At 36.3% G+C, this 24,225-nt stretch overlaps 1 protein-coding gene across 3 annotated transcripts in view; it reads left to right on the top strand.

The window, feature by feature from the left end:
- Positions 1–24,225, top strand: part of ARHGAP20 (Rho GTPase activating protein 20) — a 116,053-nt gene that overhangs the window by 61,703 nt on the left and 30,125 nt on the right. For 2 of the 3 annotated variants that reach the window (XM_046684523.1, XM_046684522.1), the window contains exons 3-6: positions 959–1,123; positions 9,494–9,643; positions 22,420–22,461; positions 23,369–23,453. In XM_046684523.1, coding sequence (XP_046540479.1) covers positions 959–1,123; positions 9,494–9,643; positions 22,420–22,461; positions 23,369–23,453 — 442 coding nt within the window. Of the gene's footprint in view, positions 1–958; positions 1,124–9,493; positions 9,644–22,419; positions 22,462–23,368; positions 23,454–24,225 lie in introns of those variants that run through there. The other variant, XM_046684524.1, reaches the window with a different exon arrangement.

Here is a 24,225-nt window from a genome sequence, read left to right as displayed (position 1 = left end):
CAGAAGGGGAGGAGGGCAAGGGAACTCCTGAGGTGAGGGAGATTGGAGAGGGTGTCTCTGTCATTCAGTAGCACAGCAGAGAGTCTCTAGGTCAGAGAGCTCTGAAGGGTGGTGGTGACTTTGGGTCTTATAACCACAAGGCTCTGTCTTATCAATGGCTAGCGAATGTTGAGTGTAGTTTTGTGAAGTATGCAAAGCAAGCAAGCTATAAATGAGTAAAAATCTGCTTGTTTGAGCTATTTTTTAAATAATTGGTGTGTAAAAATTTGAGTTTGGTGCCAGCAGAATTTTAAGCTAGTGGGCCTCAGCCTGCAGTGAAGAAATAAGCAACCCAGGGGCCAATACATAGAGGCCATCTTCAGCTAATTCAGGTAATAATTGAAAGGAACGAGAGGAAATTTTTTTGGAGTGATGATAATGTTCTATATCCTGATAAAGGTTTAGATTACACAGGTGAAAACATTTGTCAAAACTCATTGAATATATACCTAAAATTTATGCATTTCATTGAGTATACGTTTTTAAAAATTATAAATATTGAACTCTAGTTAATGCTATTCATGCTGACATCTTTCAGGGGAAATGTACTGTTGTATGCAGTTTACACTGAAATGCCAAAAATAAAATGGATTAATGAGAAGATAGAAGGATAGATAGTTGGATAGGTATATGATAAAGCAAGTATAATAAAATTCTAATGGAAGAATCCATGTTGGGGTATACATGTGTTTATTATAAAACTTTCAACTTTGCTTTATGTTTGAAAATTTTCATAATGAAATGTTAAAAGACTACTGTGTGGAGATAGACTGGGGACCAGTTAGGAAACTATGCCATTGCATTAAAAAAATTATAAAGTTTTATATTTCTTGACCAACTATAAGCTATAATTTTATAGAAATTGATCCTCTCTATTTGATCATTTGACTAAAGATCTGTGGTGTTTGATCTGTTACAGGGAAAGTCCTTCTGCTAGCATGGACACATGTGCATTTCTGTCATCATTTGTGTGCTCCAGTAGGACCCTGCTAATTGATGGCCGGGTAGAACTCAAAAGAGGCCTGCAGAGGCAGGAGCGGCATCTTTTCCTGTTCAATGATCTGTTTGTTGTGGCCAAAATCAAGTAAGTATACCGTATGTTCTGTCCCGGTTATCATTATAAAATGGCATTTCCACTAACAAAGATAACCTTTCTATTCAATGCTTACTGTAAGAATGTCTGGCCTCTATTACCATAGCTAACATCTGAAGTGAGTTTTATGTTTGTTTTGTTTTTGCAAAAAAAAATTTCAATTGTTTAATCACTCAACAAGTATTCATTTAGGTCCCACTGTGTGCCATGCTCTGAATAAATATAGAGGATACAATGAAAAATGTGATCGATGTGGTCCCTGCATTCTTGGCACTTTCATTCTAATATGTGTGGGGAAAATTATGGCTTGTGATTAGTGCTATGAAGAAAATACAGTGCTGAGTGAAGTAAAATATGGGATATATATTAATTAGGGGGAAAGTCAGGGGAAAAATCATGGAAGGAGGAAAAGCAACCAGCCATTCAAATATCAAGAGAATGAGCATTCTAGGCAGAGGGCACAGCAGGTCCAAAGATGGCAGGGAAAGCTTGGCCCTTTGGAGGAGTTAGAAGAAGCCCTATGTAACTGGAGCATAATGAGCAGGAGGAGAGTAATATGTGAATTGAGATCGAAGAAACAGACAAGGATCAGGTTATCAGGACCTTTGTAGGCTGTATTAATTATTGCTGTATAACAAATTACCAAAAAACTTAACAGTTTGTAACTATAAACATCTTATACAGTTTCTCTGACTCAGGAATCTGGGAGTGGCTTAGCTGGTGGTTCTGGCTCAAGGACCTTCAGGAGGTTGCAGTCAAGCAACCACCAGGGTTATAGTTATCTCAAAGCTCAGCTGGAGCTAGAGGATGAATCCGCTTCCCAGCTCACTCACGTGGATGCTGGAAGGCCTTTGTTCCTCACTGGCTATTATCCAGAAGCTGAAGTTCCTCTCCACATGGAACTCTCCACAGGGCTGCTCATATCATGGTATTGCTTCCTTCAGAGTGAAAGATCGAAGAGAGTGAAGAAGAGAGTAGGCAAGCAAGAGAACACCCAAAATAGAAACCACAGTCTTTTATAACCTTTTTGCAAGTGGCATACCATCATTTCTGATGTATCCTATTGGCCACACAGACCAACGGTGGTACAGTGTGGAAGGGAACTACACAGGGTGTGAATTTCAGGAAGCAGGAAACATTGGGAGCTGTCTTAGAGGCTAGGTACCACAAAGGTATGATAAGAAGTTTGGATTTTATTCCAAAGGGTTTCAGTTAGGGGAGTAGCATAATGTAGGTCATATTTTTATAATATTGTTCTAGCTATGATAAATAATGGATTAGAGGGTAGGCAAGAGTAGAAACAAGGAGACTGAACAGGTTATTGTAGTAGTCCTGATGTGAGATAATGAGGACTTTATCTGGGAAATGGCAGTTTAATGGAGGATACAGACATGCTGGGAATATACTTTAGGTATAACCAAAAGAGTTTGCTTTCCGCTCAACACTAAATGCCAGTGCACTTAACACCCAGCCTAGAACATGGTGCTTGCTACTTGCTCTATGCTCCATTCTCCTTGTTTATGAAATGTAAAAGAGTATTTTAACAAATCCAATCTCATCAAAGAGATTTTTAGTCACTAGAGAATAGTAAACACTTTTTTCTGCTATCCGTACTTTCACAGCTAAGTTATGCCGTGTCATGAATAAGACATGAGCTTTGCTAAGTAGTAATTTTGCAAACACTGTATTTAATCTGAGTGGTATAAATAGCAATAGAGACCTCACACTTATGGGGATCTTACTGTATGTTAGGTATCTAAAGACTTTAACCCTTATGACTGTTCTATCAAGTTGATGTTACTTTTCTCATTTTACAGAAGAATTTGATACTCGGGTAAGTGACTTCCCCAAGATCACAAAGTAATTAGTTAAGCCCACATTTGAATGTAGGTCTATCTTATTTCAGAGTCCATGCTTTTAACCAATATGTGGTGTGCTGTCTCTATTACTTACCCACTCCTTTTCTTATAGATTTCGTAGAAGATTTGCTCAACCATTTAGTTTTTTGTTTTTGAGAGTTTTTTAACCATTAAATGAGCCTGTCTTTTGTGGCAAGTGCAAGGATCTAACTAAATACTCACCTAGTAAGAAATGATATAGAATGCTCAATGAACTGTCAATATATTTTTTAAAAAATTAGAGGCAAAGACAAAGCTAAGAAAACTATTTAAGAGTGTATTAAGTTTTTTCCTTAGGAAAAATGTCTTTTTTTATTGTGGTAAGAACACTTAACATGAGATCTACCCTCTTAAATTTTTAAGTATGCAATAGAGTATTGTCAACTAATAGGCACAATGTTGTACAGCAGATCTCTAGAATTTATTCTTGTACAACTGAAACTTTATGCTCATTAATTAGCAGCTCCTCATTTTCCTCCTCCCCTCAGCCCTTGGCAACCAACATTCCACTCTGATTCTACGATTTTGACTATTTTAGATACTTCCTATAAGTGAAATTGTGCAGTATTTATTCTTCTGTGACTTGCTTATTTCACTTAGCATGTCTTCCAGGTTCATCCATACTGTTGCATATTGAAGGATTTCCTTCTTTTTTAAGGCTAAATAATGTTCGATTATATGTATGTACCACATTTTCTTTATCCATTCATCTGTCACTGGACATTTAGTTTGTTTCCACATCTTGGCTATCGTAAATAGTACTTCCTTGAACTTGGGAGTGCTAATATCTCTTCAAGATCTTGATTTCAATCCTTTGATAAATACTCAGTAGCTGGGTTGCTGGATCATATGATTGGTTCTAATTTTTCAAGGAACTTCCATATAGTTTTCCACAGTGACTGCACCAATTTGCATTCCTACCAACAGTGTGCAAGGGTTCCAGTTTCTCCACATCCTCACCAACGCTCGTTGTCTTTTGGCTTTTTTGTTTATTTGTTTTGTTTGGGGGATGCTTTTTTTATAATAGCCATTGTAGCAGGTGTGAGGTGATATCTCAAGTCTTAAGAAAATTATTAACATTGAAATCTTAACCAAGTATCTTTTCCAACCACAATGGAATAAAACTAGAAATCAGTAACAGAGCCCAGAATATGTTTTGAATAAAAGTAATGCCTACAAATATAGTTTTGGAAGTGGATATGATGTTATGAGGAATATAGAGGAAAAAATGTCTCTCCATCCAAGACTTTGTCCCAGGTCCTTTTGAAGCTTTATGCTGCTGACAGAGGCCTATTGATAGAGGCACAAATGTTATTTTTTTAAATGTAGATTAGTTACTGTTCCTTTATTTAAAATGTATTGGATAGGTTCTGTATGCTAGGTGTTAATAAGAGAATCACGAAGACCTCATTTAATTTTCCTAACAATCCCCCAAGACAAGAATTGTTTTAGATATTGGACACTGAGACTCAGAGAGGGTTGTCCAAGGTCAAATACTAGGAAATGACTGAGCTGGGGTTTTAATGTAGGCCTAACTTCCAATGGCTGGCCCTTTCTGCTGTTTCACAGTGTGCTCATTATGTGCATAGCTTTGTGCTCAGCCTAGAGGTAGATAAGCAAACAACAGAAACATATTATAGTACAGTCCTGTGCCACATAACAACATTTCAGTCAGTGAAGGACCACTCTACGATGGTGGTCCCATAAGATTAGTACCATATAGCCTAGGTGAGTAGTAGGCTATACCATCTAGGTTTGTGTAAGTACATACGATGTTTGCACAACGATGAAATTGTCTAATGACAAATTTCCCAGACTGCATCCCCATTGTTAAGCCACACATGACTGTGTAATTTATTTCCTGCACTTTAGAACCTTAAAGAATATTTACTTGTAACATGTATTCAGTTCTTACAGAGGAAAGTATTTTCCTTCACCTTTTTTGGATTTTTTTCCTTAGCAATTATGATAATCTTTAAAGTAGAAGACTTGTTTTCTTACTTGAAGTAGTTTACTGTTTTGAATATTACCAGCATCTACATAGTTTTATGTAACCTACATAATGTTTTGCTAAAAAGCTTTTATATAATTACAGTTTCTTTCCCACTAGAAAATTGCTATTTTAAATGTACAGTAGTTCCCCCTTATCTGTGGGGGATACATTCCAAAACCCCCAGAGGATGCCTGAAACCGTGGATAGTACCAAACTCTATATATACTATGTTTTTTCCTACATATACATACTTATGATAAAGTTTAATTTATAAATTAGGCACAGTAGGATATTAAAAATAACTAATAGTAAAATAGAACAATTATAACAATATATTGTAATAAAAGTTATGTGAATGTCATCTCTCTCTCAAAATACCTTATTATTCTGTACTCATCCTTCATCATCTTGTGATGATGAGATGATACAGTGCCTACACGATGAGATGAAGTGAGACGGATGACATTAACGTTGTAGTGTAGTGTTATTTTCAGACCACAGTTGACCCCGGGTAACTGAAACTGCAGAGAGCAAAATCAAGGATAAGGGGGGACTGTTGGCAAAGTCTGTGCCTATCATCTACTTCTGTAGCTGACATTTTGTTTTGATTGTCCCTTTCTCACATAAAGTGTACACCATTATTTTCCACATTCTGCTTTTGAGGTAACTTTGTGGGTCCACGTAAGTGTTTTTATGAAGCAACAAAATCTATATCAATTAATTTAATGCTATTTTTATTTAAGAAATTCAATTCATGCAAGATTATTTTAAGTACTTTCTGTGCTTATTGGGGATATTAAAAAGTGCGAGTGATCTAAGTGGATTTGAAAGGGGCATGAACCCAAGACCCTTGAGATAGAGAAAACACATAGATTTGAGGAGATAATCATTATTATTGAATACTGCCACTTTGCAAAAAAAATTTTTTTTTTGGGGGGGAAGATTAGCCCTGAGCTAACTACTGCCAGTCCTCCTCTTTTTGCTGAGGAAGCCTGGCTCTGAGATAACATCCGTGTCCATCTTCCTCTAGTTTATACGTGGGACGCCTACCACAGCATGGCTGCCAAGCAGTGCCATGTCCGCACCCGGGATCCGAACCAGCGAACCCCGGGCCGCCGAGAAGCGGAACGTGCGAACTTAACCGCTGCGCCACTGGGCCAGCCCCCCACTTTGCAAAAATTTTGACCACAGTTTTTAAGGAAATTGCTTATATGATCATTCTGAAAGCAAACATTTGGATATATTCACAGATCCTTCTTAATATGAAAGAACTTAAATTTTTTTCTGAAATAAATAGGAACCAAGAAGAAATAGCCCCCCGTAATAGCAAACCTCTGTCTTCCCTATCACTTCTCACCCTTGGATGGAGGATTGGGTCGTACCTTGGATCTGTTAATTTGTTGAAATAATCTGAGTTAGTCTTTAATCATGTACTTAGTGAACAAATTCACTGCCTTAGTTCGAGGTTACTTCAGCTCATCTTTAGGCTCCCTTTAGAAACTGCTTTCAGTCCTTAGGTTGATGCTATAGAAATAAACTCAAGTGGGATAAGTAATTGACCAGCTGTCACATATTTATTTAGTCAAACTAAGTGGATTTTAGTGAGTATAATAATACAGAGGGTTTTAAAACTCTTCCTTTTATTGGCTAAAGTATTTTATTCACTCCATTTTTTGCTGAATGTTGACAATGTTTGCCTAAAATTGTTTTGAGTTTATTGTCATTCTTTTCCATACTGAATTAGAACAAGCATTAAAGCTGGAAGGGACATTAGGGACCACTTTTTATATTTATTATAAAGTTAAATAAAATTCTATTTTCCAGTAGAATTATGGCTTTTCACTTTCTAAAGTAAGGTTTTACAAACATTGAAGTGTTTAGAAAAAAGTTAATATTCTCTCTATTAATAGCTATAGAGCATTCATTTGGAATTTACTAAAAGGAAGTAACTCTACTTCTTCATACCTCTTAAGCATTGCTATTCTCATATTTTATAATCAAATAGAGAAATATTAATGAGTTCTGTTTTGGTCAAAAAGACCAAGAGAAAAAAGTTCTGATTATTAATTCATTATCAGTAGAATTACCGTAATCATGATCTCTACCCAAAAACATATTTAATAAAACATCTCCATCTTAGAATGGAGGGAATTCTCCCTAGAATGCTGTATATTTCAACAGTTCACTGGGATTCCTTCCAGTATAAAGATTGGAGCATAGGAAAGTTAAGAAATATATCTCTCATTTTAATAATTTTGTAGTAAGAAGCTACATTGTAGAAATAAAGAATTGATTTGAGGGGTTATTGTTTTCTCCTTTCAGCCAGTTCACATTAGATTCATACTTTTTAATTTCTATTGGAATAATCTAATACTATGGGAAATTGAGAGTGAAAAATCTAAAGAAACACACTAGGACCTCAGGACTATCCATCTTAATATAAAGCTTTATTGGAATATTTGTTTCAAATATTTTCAAGCTAGTCCATCTAGCTTTATGGACATAAATGTCCATGAGCTTTCTCCCCCCACCTCTATAATAAATAATCCCAACAGAAAGCCTTGTAGCTATGGAGAGATGAAAAAGTGAGGCTGAAGATAGAAAAGCTGAAGGAAACTTCATGGAAAGATGCTCCTATCCAGGTGCTTTATAAGAATGGCGATATCCAGGGCTTGTTATGGATGCATAGTGGTTAAGAGCTTAACTAAACTCTGGAGTCAACACTGCTCAAGTTCAGATTCTAGCCCTGCTACTTAAGCTGTTTGACTTTTGGCAAGTTACTTAATCTCCCTATGATTCCGTTTCCTTCTCTGTAAAATGTTTGAGGATTAAACTAAATAATATATGCAAATTGTTTACAACAATGACTGGAACATGGTGAGTTCTCAATAAATATTAGCCATTAGAATGTAAGTCATTGTTTACATTTCTAGAGAGCTCTGTTTTTTGTATTGGGGGTAGATAATCTTGGCACTTTATTGATCTAGGGAAAGAATCGTTGGAATGACTTATTTCCAGGTCCACAGATATAGAAGTTCCCACATAGTATCTGACGTGTCTAACGTAGAGGAAGACTTGTATTAGGAAACACAAAGTATGTGAAAAAGGGTATGGAAACATACCTTTCCTTCCAAAAGATTTGTAGTTTTGGTTTTATATTACCTAAACAGTTGCCATGAAGAGAGAAGAGTTTAAAAAGAAAATCAAATTAGATTTTCAGGTGAGTCTTTTTCATTAAAAAGTCTAAAGATTTATAGTAATAGGATGAAAAATATTGAAATGAAATCTAGAAAGAAGCCATTGTGTCACAAGGCACTTTCCTATCACACTTATATTCAGTGTCCCCTACGGGAAGCATAAATGAGGCTTTGAAACTAGACTATCCTTCATGTATAGTTCCTTGAAAATCTTTTTTGATTTTATAAATCCTACTGAGGAGTTTTAGCTTTAAATATTTCATGGGAGTCTTAGGGAGACTTCCATATGAAGTACTTTGGTTTCATTTTAGATTTCAGTGTTTCCACAAATAGTTCTGAATGATAGCAAGTGCCCAAGTTTCCCTGGGCATTCTCTTTATCCTTCCCAGTGCTTTCTACCTATTTAAGTCTCAGGTCCATTATGAGCATTAAATCAGTGAATTAGGTCAAAAGATATAGTGGTTTCAATATCAGGGTTCTGAGGGGGATTAGACATAAATTGTCAAAAAGCAATTTCATTGTCGACTTAAAGTAGATCACCTCCTGGCTCCCCAGAGATGAATATTAATTGCATCAACTCTACTTAAATATAATACTTCCTGGCCTCTTTTTTTTTTCCCCCAGTTTAGTTTAGGTCTGTTTTTCGGCTACAGTTTTTTAATTTTAACCAGAATATAAGGGAAAATTCTATGAAAAAAATCTTAAGAAAGGAAATTTAAAATAACATTTGCTTCTAAAGACTAGAAAATCTTGTAACCACTCAGTTGGAAATGCATTGTAAACTTCTCTAATTAATTCTAGGTCATGTTTTTTAGTGCATCTCTCTCTCTCTTAAGGTGAAAATTTCATAAATATTTTAATAAATAATGTGTATTTTTCATCTTTTATTCAGCCACTCAAATCTTTTTGGAAGTTAGCAAGTTATAAATAGTAAATGAATTAATTTTTTATGATGGCAGTAAATTTAAAATTAAGTTTTTGATCCAAATGCAATGCTCAACATATGGAAAAATAAAGTAGTCAATTTATGGCTATTTGCTGCAGTAATTGCAGGCATGAGGACTGATACACCAAATGTTACGATGGCCTTTTTGAGCCAAGGTAGCCAACTATGTTACAATTTACTGTGGTAAACACTGAAGACAAAAACAATGAATAAAACGTTCTTTTCCTATGATTAATGAAAACTGTCCTCTTATCACAAGTACAGAAGTTCTCATAAAACTTAAGAAACAAAATGACAAGAAGTCCTGTCTGGTTTTTATCTTTCTAGGTATAACAACAACTTTAAGATAAAAAATAAAATAAAATTAAGTGACATGTGGACAGCAAGCTGTGTGGATGAAGTGGGAGAAGGCAACACCAATGCTATGAAATCCTTTGTCTTGGGCTGGCCCACAGTGAACTTTGTGGCCACTTTCAGGTAAGAACCGTAGCTTGTCCTGTGTTTACATGGGTTAGCTACTGTGAAATATAGTCAGCTATGTAATTTCTAGGATGGAGAGGGAGGTTAATCAAATTTTGTTCCCCTAGTTTTTTAAAGGAAAATATTTTATTCTGATTGTGCATTGTCAATAACTCATCTTATGACCACCTCCAATAAAGACACTTGTATGCCTTATGTTTCTCCTGGAGAGCTTTTTATTAAAATATGTGAAAAGTAATGGTAAATATTGAGAACTCTTGGAGTCGTTTATCTTGGTTTGACCAGTGGTTTTCAAAGGGGCTCTACTGAAACACCTCAAGGACTGTGGAAGTGGAATAGAGGGTCAGAGCTCTAGGATCCCCTGTCCAACATCCACTTCCCTAATGATTGGGTATTGTTTCGCATATTGAGCTTTCAGGTTCTTCTTATCAAACCAATGAAACAGGCTTTCACTGAAAGAAATTTTATAAAATAGTCCAATTAAGTTTGAACTTTCTAAAGAAATAGTTTTTAATCGTAGAAATAAAATTATTGTCATGAAATAATGAAGTGCCTGAGTTGTACATCAGGTTCTTATTTGACAATCTGTAGAGATGTGACAATCAAAAGCGAATTTATGATTCAAGGAGTGAAAGTTAGTTTCCTAAGACTCCCTCCTTGGCTGAGATGGGGTTAGAGAATGTACGAATAGAGAATCTTTGTGCTCTTATCCTGAACATGCTCAATTGGCACTTTTCAGTTCAAGATGAGCATACGAAAACTCACACCTCTGATTTGAACAACTGCATCCTCAAGTCCAGTATTTGTTTTATACTTAAAGAGTTGGTGTTCATCACATGCACACGTTTTTCTTTCTGCTTCTTCTCTCCCCACTACCACCAAACTCCTCAGGCATTATCCTAAAACCAGATAACTAAAATTTTCCAAGCTGTTAATCTGCTAATAAAGGAAGGACATGTCATTAAATTCTGTTATGCACTATTGACCTACCACAAGATTTTAAGAGCTTATTTGGAAGAAACATGTGTTTGTATCATTCTCTGCATATCTTCTTTTCCATGAGCGATATCTCTAGATATTATCATTTCCTATTGCTTAATCTCCTTGGAGTTACAGGTGAAAGGAAGCAGTTTCAAGTGAGAGGTGGGACTACATGACGTCTTTAATCAGGGGTTTCCATGAAACTTTTTTTAAGAAGAAAGAAAAATGTGGAAACAAGTTTTATATGTAGTGTATTCCTCAAAAAGTACAGTACTTTAGCCAAATGATTAAGGTTAATATCACTAGTGATGGCATGTGAATATCATGTACCCCTTAATAGAATGTGGTGAGAGAAGCAATTCACCTCTGTGGTATTCCTCCCCCAAAACCATAACTATAATCATGAGAAAAATACCAGACAAGCTCAAATTGAGGGGTGTTCTATAGGTTACCTGACCAGGTACTCCTCAAAACTGTCAAGGTAAAAAAGAAACAAAGACAGAGGGACTGGCCCTGTGGCATAGTGGTTAAGTCTGGTGCACTCAGCTGCAACCCATATACAAAATAGAGGTAGATTGGCACAGATGTTAGCTCAGGGCTAATCTTCTTCAGGCAAAAAAAGAGAGGTTGGCAATAGATGTTAGCTCAGAGCAAATCTTCCTCACAAAATAAAACAGGAAGTTACACAGAAGCTGTCATAGACGAGCCACTAAGGAGACATGATAACTAGATGCAGTGTGGTACCTGGATTAGATCCTAGAACAAAAAAGCACATTACTGGAAAAACCCATGAAATCTGAATAAAGTCAAGAGTTTAGTTAATAGTGATGTACCAATATTGGTTTCTTAGTTTGGTAAATGTGCCATGATAATGTAAGTGGATAACATTAGAGGAAACTGAAATTTGGTGAGATGTGTACAGGGCCTCTCTGTATAATCTTTGCAACTTTTGTGAAAATCCAAAATTATTTCAAAATTAAAAGATTACTTCTTTAAAAAAAGTAGTGTTGAAGATTTCTGCCTCTGGTATGGCAGAGTGAGGTCTTAACAGACTGACCACTCTACCAATAACAACTGTAAACTCTGAACAAAATACAAACAACAACTACCTAAAGGTTCTGAAAAGTTGGCAGATTTTGAAGTGGAATTGAAGCTTAGCAGAAAGCACCAGCAGTGATTAAGTTTCCTGTTTTTAAGGCATTAGCCTGAGGGCAGGCTGCAGTCACATCATGGTGCAGGGCAAGTAAACTAACAAAAACACATGATTCTTCTGGGTTGAAGAACCAGGGTACCTAGTCTGGGTTAGCCACAGGCACAAGAAAGTGAGGGAGAAAATCTCAAAAAGAATATCAAAGAAGGAAAGTTCCAAATTTTGTGTATAGACTCTGCCCCAAGTCTCTAGCTGATTGCTGAACCACACATGCATGAAACAGACCCAAAGCAGCTTAAAGCTAAGGTGAAAGCAAATGAATTGAGTTGCTGCCCACCACAGTTGCAGCTTGAGTCTAATCAAGTTAGCTGTCTGTTCAAACGGAAACATCAACATTGTTTTGCAAATATAAAAGAACTCAGAGTCTCCAAAACAAAACATTCATAGTGTCCAGAATACAATCTAAAATTTCTTGATATACAAAGAACCAGGAAGTGGAAAAGATAATCAATAGAGGCCAATCCTGAGATGATCCGTATGTTGGAATTACCAGAAAAGAACATTAAAGCACCTCTTATAACTATGCTCAGTAGGTAAAAGTAAAAGGCAATTGAAATTATGAAAAGATAGGAAATCTCAGCAGAGAAATAGAAAATGTAAAAAAGAGCCAAATGACAATTCTGGAGCTGAAAACTACAATATCTTAAATTTAAAAAAAACTCTTTCTGGCCTTAGTTGCAAAATAGAAACGAAAGATGAAAGAATCAGTGAATTTTAAGGTACAGAATACAAATTGTCCAATCTGAAGAATAGATATAACAAAGTTTTTTAAATGAAAAATGCATCAGAGACTTGTTGGAAAATGCCAAAAGGTTTAATATGCATGTAAATGGAATTTCAGAAAGAGAAGAGAGACAGAATGGGACAGAATAAATATTTGAAGAAATAATGGTTTGAAAACCTCCCAGTTTGGTGAAACACATAGATGTACAGATTCGGTAAACTCAGTGAACCCCAAACAGGAGCAATATGCAGAAAATTTTACCTAGTCATGTTATAAACAGACTGCTGTAAGTCAAAGATAAGAGAATATCTTGAAAGGAGCTGGAGAAAAACAACGCATTACATGTAGAGGAACAACAATTTGCATCATTGTGGACTTTTCATCCGAAACTATGCCAGGTTTGGAAGACAGTGAAATGGGATCTTTAAAGTGCTGAAAGAAAATACTTCAAACCTAGAATACTATATCCAGCAAATATATCCTTCAAAAATGAAAGTGAAATAGGGGCTGGCCCGGTGGTTTAGTGGTTAAGCTCAGCGCACTCCACTTCAGGGCCTGCTTTCATGGCCAAGATCCTGTGTGCAAACCTACACCACTCATCAAGCCATGCTGTGAAGGGGTCCCACATACAAAATGGAGGAATATTGGCACAGATGTTAGCTCAGGGCCAGTCTTTGTCAAGCAAAAAGAGGAAGATTGGCAACAGGTGTTAGCTCAGGGTCAGTCTTCCTCACACACACAAAAAGAGAAAGTGAAATAAAGATTTTCCTTAAACTCCTAAGAATTTATTGTCAGCAGAACTGTACTACAAAAAAATGCTGATGTAAGTTTTTCAACCTAAAGTGAAAAGATATCAGAGGGAAGCTCAAATCTTTAGGAAGAAATGAGAACATTCTGAAATGTTATGTATATATACATATCAATTGGATCAAGATGGTGGAGGAGGAAGATCCTTAGCTCACCTCCTCCCGTGGACACACCAAAACTGTAACTACCTATAGAACAACTATCTCTGAGAATGACCTGAAGACTAGCAGAACAGATTTTCTACAACTAAGGATATACAGAAAAAACCACATGGAGATGGGTAGGAGGGGCGGAGACATGGTCTAGTAAGGACGCATATCCTGGCCAGCAACCCACAAGCAGGAGGGATATCACAACCATAGTCGCCCTCCTGGATGAACGACAGGCCCAAATGCCACATTGGGCCCCCCAACTCAGGGAACCTGGATTGGGAAGATGAGCCCTCATAATGTCTGGCTTTGAAAACCAGTGAGGCTTATGTCTGGGAGATCTGGAGGGCTGTAGGAAACTGAAACTCTGCTCTTAAAGGGTGCATGCACAAACTCCCTCCAAGTCCCGTCACAGAGGCAGCAGTTTAAAAAGTACCTGGGTTGTATGTGAAGGAGATTTGTTGACTAATTTTAGAGCATGTGCCAGAGGGACAGGGATCTGTTGGGACTTTCTCAGGGGGTGGAAGCATTGGCAGGTTCCTTGTGTTTTTTGGGTTTTTTCACTCTTCTACTGGCTGGCCCTGGCAGGCACCATTTCTAACACTCTCCATCCGCCTTGCTAGCACCACTGGCCCTGCCCTCGCATTCTCCTGCAGACCCACCCCAGCTAACGCCCTTCCAAAGAGGCTTCTGCCCCCCACCCCCACCCCGCCATGCCATTGGCCCCAACCAGCACTGGAGCCCCTCCAAAGTGGCTCCCACCCTGTGGTGCTAGCTCTGCACATTCACAGCAATCACATCCCGGGCACAACAGGAGGGCTCATGCAGCCTACAGAAGGGACGTACCTGGAACACCGGGGAGGTGCTCTGGTGACCGGGGAGGATTGTACTATGATGCCCCACAAGACACCTTCTACATAAGGCCACCCCTTCAAGACCAGGAGATGTAGCTGATCTACCTAATACATAGAAACAAACAGAGAGTTAGGCAAATTGAGGAGACAAAGAAATAAGTTCCAAATGATAACAAGACAAAACCTCAGAAAAATAAACAAAACAGAGATAAGCAATCTACTAGATAAAGAGTTCAAAGTTACAGTCATAGAGATGCTCATAGAACTCCAGAAAGGAATGGATGAACATCAAGGGAGAAGTTGACAGTAATACAAGAGTAGTAGAGGATTTTAGCACTCCACTTACATCAATGGATAAATCATCCAGACAGAAAATCTGTATATATATATATATATATATATATATATATATATAAATACACACACATACACACACATGGGATAATAGGGCACACGTGTACAGTGCAGATGGTAATTAGTCTTTGGTGTTGAACATAATGTAGTCTACACAGAAATCAAAATATAATGAAGTATACCTGAAATTTATATAATGTTATAAGCCAATGTTACCTCAATTAAAAAACACATAAAATGTGGGGGAAGGAGTAAAAATATAGTGCTTTTTAGAATTCATTTGAATTTAAGTGACCATCAACTTAAAATAGACTACTATATACATAGGTTGTTATATATGAACCTCATGGTATCCACAAACCAAAAACCTCTAATAGATACATAAAAAATAAAGAGAAAGGAATATAAACATAACACTAAAGAAAGTCACCAAGTCACAAGAAAAGAAGAAAGGAACAGAGGAGAATTACAAAAACAAACAGGAAACAGTTTAAAAAATTGTAATAAGTACATACCTATCAATAATTACTTTAAATGTAAATGGACTAAATGCTCCAACCAAAAACATAGGGTGGCTGAATAGATTGATTAAAAAAACAAGACCCATATATATGCTGCCTACAAGAGACTGACTTTGGATCTAAAGATACACACAGACTAAAAGTGAAGAAATAGAAAAAGATATTCTTTACAAATGGAAATGAAAAGAAAGCTGGGGTAGCAGTACTTATGTCAGGCAAAAATAGACTTTAAAAGAAAGACTGTAACAAGAGACAAAGAATGGCGTTACATAATGATAAAGGGAAAAATCCAGCAAGAGGAGGTAACACTTGTGAATATCTATGCACTGAACATAGGCGCACCCAAATACATAAAGCAGATATTAACAGACAAGAAAGGAGAAGCTGACAATAATACAATAATAGTAGGAGACTTTAACGCTCCACTTACATCAACGGATAAATCTTCCAGAGAGTCAACAAGGCAACATTGGCCTTAAATGACACACTAGACCAGATGGACTTAATAGATGTATATAGAACATTCCTTACAAAAACAGCAGAAGACACATTTTTTTCAAGTACACATGGAACATTCTCCAGGATAGAACGTATGTTAGGCTACAAAACAAGTCTCAATACATTTAAGAAGATTGAAATCATATCAAGCATCTTTTTTGACCACAACAGTATGAAACTAGAAATCAATTACAAGGAGAAAACTGGAAAAAATACAAATTACCTGGAGGCTAAGCAATATGCTGCTAAGCAACCAGTAGGTCAATGAAGAAATCAAAGAGGAAATCAAAAAAATACCTTGAAACAAATGAAAATGGAAACACAATGTTCCAAAATCTGTGGGGTGCAGCAAAAGCAGTTCTAAGAGGGAGATTTCTAGCAATATAGGCCTACCTCAGGAAATAAGAAAAATTTCAAATAAGCAATGTGAACTTACACCTAAAGGAACTAGAAAAAGAACAACAAACAAAACCCAAAATTAGTACAAGGAAGGAAATAATAAAGATTAGAATGGATATAAATGGAATAGAGACTAAAAACAATAGAAAAGATCAATGAAACTAAGAGCTGGATCTTTGAAAAGATAAGCAAAATTGATAAATCTTTAGCCAATCTGATCAAGAAAAAAAGAGAGAGGGCCCAAATAAATAAAATCAGAAATGAAAGGGGAGATGTTACAACCAACACCTCAGAAATACAAAGGCTCATAAGAGGTTAATACTAACAATTATGCTTCAACAGATTGGACAGCCTAGAAGAAGTGGATAAATTCCTGGAAATATAGTCTTCTAAGACTGAATCAGAGAGAAATAGATAATCTGAACATACCAATGACTAGTAATGAAGTTGAATTAGTAATCAAAAAACTCCCAACAAAAACAGTCCAGAACTAGACAGCTTCACAGGTGAATTCTGCCAAACATTTAAAGAAGAGTTAATATCTATCCTCAAACTGTTTCAAAAAATTGAAAAGGAAGGAACACTTCCAAACTCATTTTACAAGGCCAGCATTACCCTGATACCAAAACCAAATACACTACAAAAAAAGAAAATTACAGGGCAATACCCCTGATGAACATAGATGCAAAAATCCTCAACAAAATATTAGCAAACCAAATTCAGCAATACATTAAAAGGATCATCCATCATGATCAAGTGGGATTTAATAACTGAGGGATGCAAGAATGGTTCAGTATCCACAAATCAGTCAACTTGATACACTACATTAACAAAATGAAGGATAAAAATCATATGATCATCTCAGTAGATGCAGAAAAAGCATTTGACAAAAGTCAACATCCATTTATGATAAAAACTCTCAACAAAGTGAGTATAGAGGGAACATACTTCAACATTATAAAAGTTATATATGACAAACCCACGGCTAACATAATGCTCAATAGTGAATAGCTGAAAGCATTTCCTCTAAGATCAGGAAGAAGACAAGGGTGCACATTCTTATTCAACATAGTATTGGAGGTCCTGGCCGTGGCAGTCAGACAAGAAAAAGGAATAAAAACCATCTAAATTGGAAAGGAAGAAGTAAAACTGTCACTATTTGCAGATGGCATTATATATAGAAAACTCTAAAGAATCCACCAGAAAAATATTAGGACTAATAAATGAATTCAGTAAAATTGAAGGATACAGAATCAATATATAGAAATCTGTGTTTCTGTAATGACCATAATGAATAATGAATGACCAGAAAGAGAAATTAAGAAAAAATCCCATTTGCAATTTGCATCAAAAAGAGTAAAACACCTATGAATAAATTTAACCAAGAAGGTGAAAGACCTATTCTCTGAAAACTGTAAGACACTGATGAAAGAAATTGAAGATGACACAAATAAATGGAAAGCTATATCATGCACATGGATTCGAAGAATTAATATTGTTAAAATGTCCATACTACTCAAAGCAATCTATAGATTCAATGCAATCCCTTTCAAAACACCAGTGGCATTTTTCACAGAAGTAGAACAAGTAATCCTAAAATGTGTATGGAACCACAAAAAACATCAGATAGACAAAGCAATCTTGAGAAAGAACAAAGCTGGAGGTATCAGGCTCCCTGATTTCAAACTTTACTACAAAGAAATAGTAATCAAAACTGTATGGTACTGGCAGAAAAATAGACACATAGAGCAATGGAACAAAATAGCCCAGAAATAAACCCACAAATATGTGGTTAGTTAATCTATGCCAAAGGAGGCAAGAATATACAATGGGGAAAAGACAGTTCCTTCGATAAATAGTGTTGGGAAGACTGGACGTCTACATGCGAAAAAATGAAACTAGACCACTTTCTTAAACACCATATACAAAAATAAACTCAAAATGGATTAAAGACTTAAATTTAAAACCTGAAACTGTAAAACTCCTAGAAGAAAACACAGGCAGTCAGCTCTTTCACGTCGGTCTTAGCAATATTTTTGTGCACCTGTCTCCTCAGGCAAAGCAACAAAAGCAAATGTAAACAAATGAGGCTACGTCAAAGTAAAAAGCTTTTGCACAACGAAGGAAACCATCAACAAAACAAAAAGGCAACTTAACTGAATGGGAGAAGATATTTGCCAATGATATATCCAGTAAGGAGTTAATATCCAAAATATATAAAGAACTCATAGAACTCAATATCAAAAAAACAAACAATCCAATTAAAAAATAGGCAAAGGACCTGAGTAGACGTTTTTCCAAAGAACACATACAGATAGCCGACAGACACATGAAAAGGTGCTCAACATCACTGATCATCAGGGAAATGTAAATCAAAACCACATTATCACCTCACACCTGTCAGATGGATATTATCAAAAAAACAACTAATAAGTATTGGGGAGGATGTGGAGAAAAGGGAACCCTGGTACACTGTAGGTGGGACTGTAAATTGGTGCAGCCACTATGGAAAACAGCATGGAAGCTCCTCAAAAAATTAAAAATAGAATTATCATATGATCCAGCAATTCCACTTGAGATGTTTAGCCAAAGAAAATGAAAACACTAATTCAAAAAGATATACACACCTCTGTGTTCATTGCAGCATTATTTACAAGAGCCAAGACATGAAGGCAACCTAACTGTCTATCAATAGTTGAATGGAGAAAGAAGATTTGGTATTTATATACAATGGAATATTACTCAGCCATATAAAAGAATGAAATTCTGTCATTTGTGACAGCATAGCTTGACCTAGAGGGTATTATGCTAAGTGAAGTAAGTCAGGCAGAGAAAGATACTCTATGATTTCACTTTTATGTGTATCTAAAAAATGAAACAGATAAAACAAAACAGAAAGAAACTCATAGACACAAAGAACAAACTGGTGGCCACCAGAGGGGAGAGTTTGGGGGGCTGGGCAAAATAAGTGAAGGGGATTAAGAGGTACAAACTTCCAGTTATAAAATAAATAAGTCACAGGTATGTAATATACAGCATAGGAAATATAGTCAATAATATTGTAATAACTTTGTATGGTAACAGACAGTAACTAGACTTGCTGTGGTGATCATTTCATAATATTTATAAATGTCAAATCACTATGTTGTACACTGAAACTAATGTAGTATTGTACGTCAATTATACTTCAATTTAAAAAAATTTGTATAAGTATCTCAGTGAATATTAAGGAAAATCTAGGTCATGATCAGTTTAAAATGCCATGAGGCTAGCAGCTCAAGAAGCAATCTCTCCTAGCCGGTCACTATAATGTCTATAAAGAAACAAAAAGTAAAGACTAATAGCTTTGAATTCTAAGACTGACAAACAGCTGCCAGAATCTGTGAGGAATTTCTAGTTGCGTCAAGTTGGAGGACGAGCAAACAATAAATGTGAACTTTCCATGCTTTGCCTTGGGAAACAGAGTAGATCTTCACATCCCAAAAAGGCCAAAAGGAATTTCATGTCTCTATCACTACTTGTACCCTGATTCACAAACCTAGGACCTACATCTACCAGAAAAACTGGCACTGCACCTTGATTTTATAGATAACGGTACAGTAAAATGGGAAGATTGTTCAAAATACACAGGAAGTGTTTAAATCTGACAACGATCTAACTACAAGAGAAATCAGAATTATTACATTTTAACTTAAATACCTAGTATGAATCTTAGTCTACAAACTCAGGTATGTAAGAAAAGCCTTTTTATTTATAGATCAAATTAAAACTCACCTTGAGCCCCCATTTTGCCAGGCTGTTAGGAAATCAAATTTTCTTCTTTACTGGAACCCGTGTATTCTTAGGGTAGAACCAGAATACGGGGAGACTTCTGTGATGTCGACAAAACAATTGAAAAGCTTCTGACCTTCCATCTGCTGTGGTTACTGCTGAGGTTGTCTGTTTTATGCCTAGAGTTGTCCTTCCATTCTCAGAGATGCTCTGACTCTTTGCCGCATGTGAGATGCAGGTATCTTTGCTGATATAAAAGCCTGGGAGCCTAGGAACAAGCCTCCCTAGTTGCTCCTGATAACCATTTCCTCTGGGGTCTTTCTGTTTCCTTAGGCACCTCAACTGAGTGACGTATGGTTCCCAGCTCCCTCTCAAGGCTGACAGACTATCCCCTCCCAAATGTGAGAGAATCTTTCCAATCTGCCCTGCCCTTTCTCTTTCTCTGAGGTATACTGCTTTCTCCTCTCCTGGCTCTTACCAAATGAACTTAAGCATTTATGAACCTCTGAGATAACCTTGATTTTGGAGTACTTCTGTTTTAGTTCTGTAAAAATGACTGCGATTAAGAATTACTAAGGAAAGAGAAGTCCTGGATACTTGCATAAAGCAGAAGAAAGGGGAAAATACAGGAAGATTACATAAATCAATTTCAATGAATTAACCTGACACACTTCATAATTTGTTTATTTTAAAGTAATCTGTATATTCAAACAATGGAACACCATATAGAAATGAGTGTGAACAATCTAAAACCACATGCAGTAATATGGATAAGTCTCACAAACATAGTGTTGAATGAAAGAAACCAGACATGATATAGTACTACTATATGGTTATATTTATGTGTAGTACCCAAACAAGCACAATTATTCTGTTCTGCTACAAGTCAAGATAGTGGGAACTAGTGCCTGAAAAGGAGCACAAAGAGATCTTCCAAGGTGGTTTTCTGTTTCATAATCTGGGTGCTAGTCACATGGGTGTGTTCAAGTTGTGAGAATTCTTCAAGCCGTACACTTAAGCATTGTACAGTTTTCTCTATATATCCCTTATATGTGAATACAAAGTTAAAAAAATACTAAGTGCTTTAAAGGGGAATTTTCTTTAACTGTTTTGAAAAAAGTTAACAGATCTAAAGAAAACTTACATATTTTTCACCATAGATTTTTGCTGAATAAATCTGAGATTTGACATAAATTAACCTAGAAAATCTTCTATTTAGGAAAGGAGAATACATCAAAAGATTGTAAGAAATTGTGAATTGTGAAAGATGCAAATTGGTCAATGGTAAAATAGATGTAATGCACTTTCTCATGACCAATCCTTGGAGATTGCTCATGGAGAAAATTGCTAAGCAATAAAGTTAGAAACGATTACAATATTTGTTAAGTGTATTTTTCTGGAACAAGAAAATAACTAGGGTTTCCAACTTCTTTAAGAAGATTAGAGATATGATTTTAAAGCTAGTGAGTAACAAGACCAAATAGAAATACACTTTAAATTATTTTTAACTTTAAGAATTAAACGCAGCAGTGACTTCATCAGAAAAGATCATTAATTAATAGTAATTTCAGTTGTAAATGAAATGATCTTAGTCAGAAGATTATAATAATTATGAATAAGTTTTCTATGCGCTAATTTACCAAATTACAATTCTGCTGTACATATACATATGCTATACATATAAAAAAATAAACTTTTTTTTCCTGACAATAAACTGGTTTCTGGGCCAAGACATTTCCATCAGTATGCCAGCTTTCTCTTTAATTTCAAGTTAAGCGTACTTTCTATTTATATGGCACTTAAAGCTACAAAAAAACTCTGAGATAATTAGACCAGTTTTACAGATGTGGAAACTGAGGCTTAGAGATGTTAAGTGATTTGCCCATGATCATATAGCTTGCATATATTTTTGAAACCAGATGTTTGGACTTCAAGTACTCTTCACTATAAGAGTACCACTTGTAAAAGAGCTATAAAGTGAGAAAGTGGGTCTGTCTTGGATCCATCCAAGAAGGTTTTTTGGTATTGGGGGGGGTTTTTGGTGAGGAAGATTGGCCCTGAGCTAACATCTGTTGCAAATCTTCCTCTTTTTTGCTTGAGGAAGATTGTCACTGAGCTAATAAATGTGCCAGCCTTCCTCTGTTTTATATGTGGAACACCACCACAGCATGGCTTGATAAGTGGTGCGTAGGTCTGCATCCGGGATCTGAACCCGCAAACCCCAGGCCACCGAAGCAGAGCACACAGACTTAACCACTACGCCACGATGCCAGCCCCCATCCAAGAAGTTTTAACAAAACTATACTTGACTGTATTGTTTTTCCTTAACGGGGATTTTCACTGGAGCATCCACTGCAGAACACAATTATGCCAAGATTGCAGTCATGTGCAGCTACATCAGTAACAACAGGCTATTGATATTTCACCTGGGTTAACAGTCTTAAATATGGTAGCATAAGTATTTTATGTGGTTTAATTTTTCTCTCCCGTTTTCTTTGATTGCAGTTCTCCAGAACAAAAGGACAAATGGCTTTCTCTCCTTCAGAGGTATTTTTTCAGTATACATATTTTTAATCTTTAACTTGTAGTTAAATGAATTAAGTTGTTCTCTGTGGAGATGTGCCCCAAACTATTCCCCTTCTCTTTAGTAGAAATTATTCATTTGTCCTCAAAATAAGCTGTTGTTTAGACTGTACACTAGCCACTACTTACTGTAAACAATGTTCTCTCATTACACGTATTTCTTACTTTCTAGGACGGAGAACATTAAGGCCTGGTTAGATCAGTTTAGACAGAAATTAGTCAATAATCTCTCTCATCTCTTTGCATGTCTCCAACCTGTATTTGGAGCTAATAGTTTCCTCAAAGCATGTATTAGGTTTCCATATATGGAGGATTTTCTGCTGAGCACCTCAGAAATCAGTTGTTATCCCTACCTTTGAGCATACAGACCAAAATCGTCAATTTAGATTTTATTCCCATAATCCTTCCCTCCTTCCTCCCCTCTCTCCCTTCCCAAGCAATGGGATAATCAAGATTTACACTCCACTGGAGAGCTCAATGAGAAGTCAGAGGGCCTTGTTTTGGTTTGGTCTAGTAGAGTGTTATATATGCTCCTGTAGTTATCAGTAAGGTTCTGGGCCTGTCCAGAAAAGACAGGGACGCTTTGAGGATAAAACATCACCCAGAGGTACCTTAACCCGACTGTGCTTCTCAAACCTCCTTTCAAATAGACCTACCATTCTTTTTTGTGCCCATGCCTAATGTCCTGAGAATTTTTTTTCTCTTCCAACCCATGATGTAATCTGACTTTGCTGAGTCTTTCCATCTGTCTTTTGAAAAGTAGCATATAAGTATATTGAAAATATTAGCAAAATAGATTGATTTAAAAATAAGCCATGAGCGAAATCCATCTGACTCAGTGTTGTTTTGGGTTGTCGTTGCATTTGATTAGATACATCAATCTAGAGAAAGAGAAGGACTACCCGAAGAGCATTCCCCTCAAAATCTTCGCCAAGGACATTGGGAATTGTGCCTATGTAAGTGTTTCTAAGCTAGAAAATTAAATTCCAAGTCCCTGCATAAGTCAGAACACCGTGGATAAAAAGAGAGACAGGCAGGCAGACAGTGTATGTGCTACAGAAGGTGGGCATTTAGAAATACCATTGTGGGAAAATGCATTTTCCTGTATGTATGTCTTTGTGTATAAGAAAAGTAAACCTTAGGGGAAACGATGCAAGAGAAATACATACTAACTACAGTATTTAACATTTACACTTGGAAAGAAAATTACTTGTCAGATGTCTCTTTCCTCCCTCTGGCATTAATGTTCCTCTGGATCCTTTCAATAGCAGCTGCAGAGGCTTGTAGTAAAGCCATTTCCACAAGGAGGTATTTCCTATTAGTATTAAGCAATTTTTTTCCAACTTGTCACTTCTTAAGTAGGGAGTGGTTTTGGAAAGTTCTTCATTCTTTGAGTTTTTAGAGATTGAATCTGTCAGGCTAATAAATGGATGAGCTGGGAGAGATGGCATTTTTAAGGGATCAGCATGCTTCTTCCTCACAGTTTTTATCATATTGGTCAAATAAAAATTGTCTATTCAGCCCTAGTTACTATGTGTAATTTGATGACAAATATAGTACAAGTGCCAAGATGTTATCCATGATGAACAAAATGGAAATTTAAGAATATTTTTATGATACTGTGGACTGTCATACTTCACAGCAGCTCTAGATCACACAGAATAGTTTTGTGTGCGGAAAAAATATTGTAATACAAACAGTTGTGTTTGGGCCAAAAGCAGAAGTTAT

The sequence above is a fragment of the Equus quagga genome, chromosome 14 (genome assembly GCF_021613505.1).
Source record: "Equus quagga isolate Etosha38 chromosome 14, UCLA_HA_Equagga_1.0, whole genome shotgun sequence".
Classification (NCBI taxonomy): domain Eukaryota; kingdom Metazoa; phylum Chordata; class Mammalia; order Perissodactyla; family Equidae; genus Equus; species Equus quagga.
Note: the sequence above shows the minus strand (reverse complement) of the source record. Positions and strands in the feature narration are given on the sequence as shown.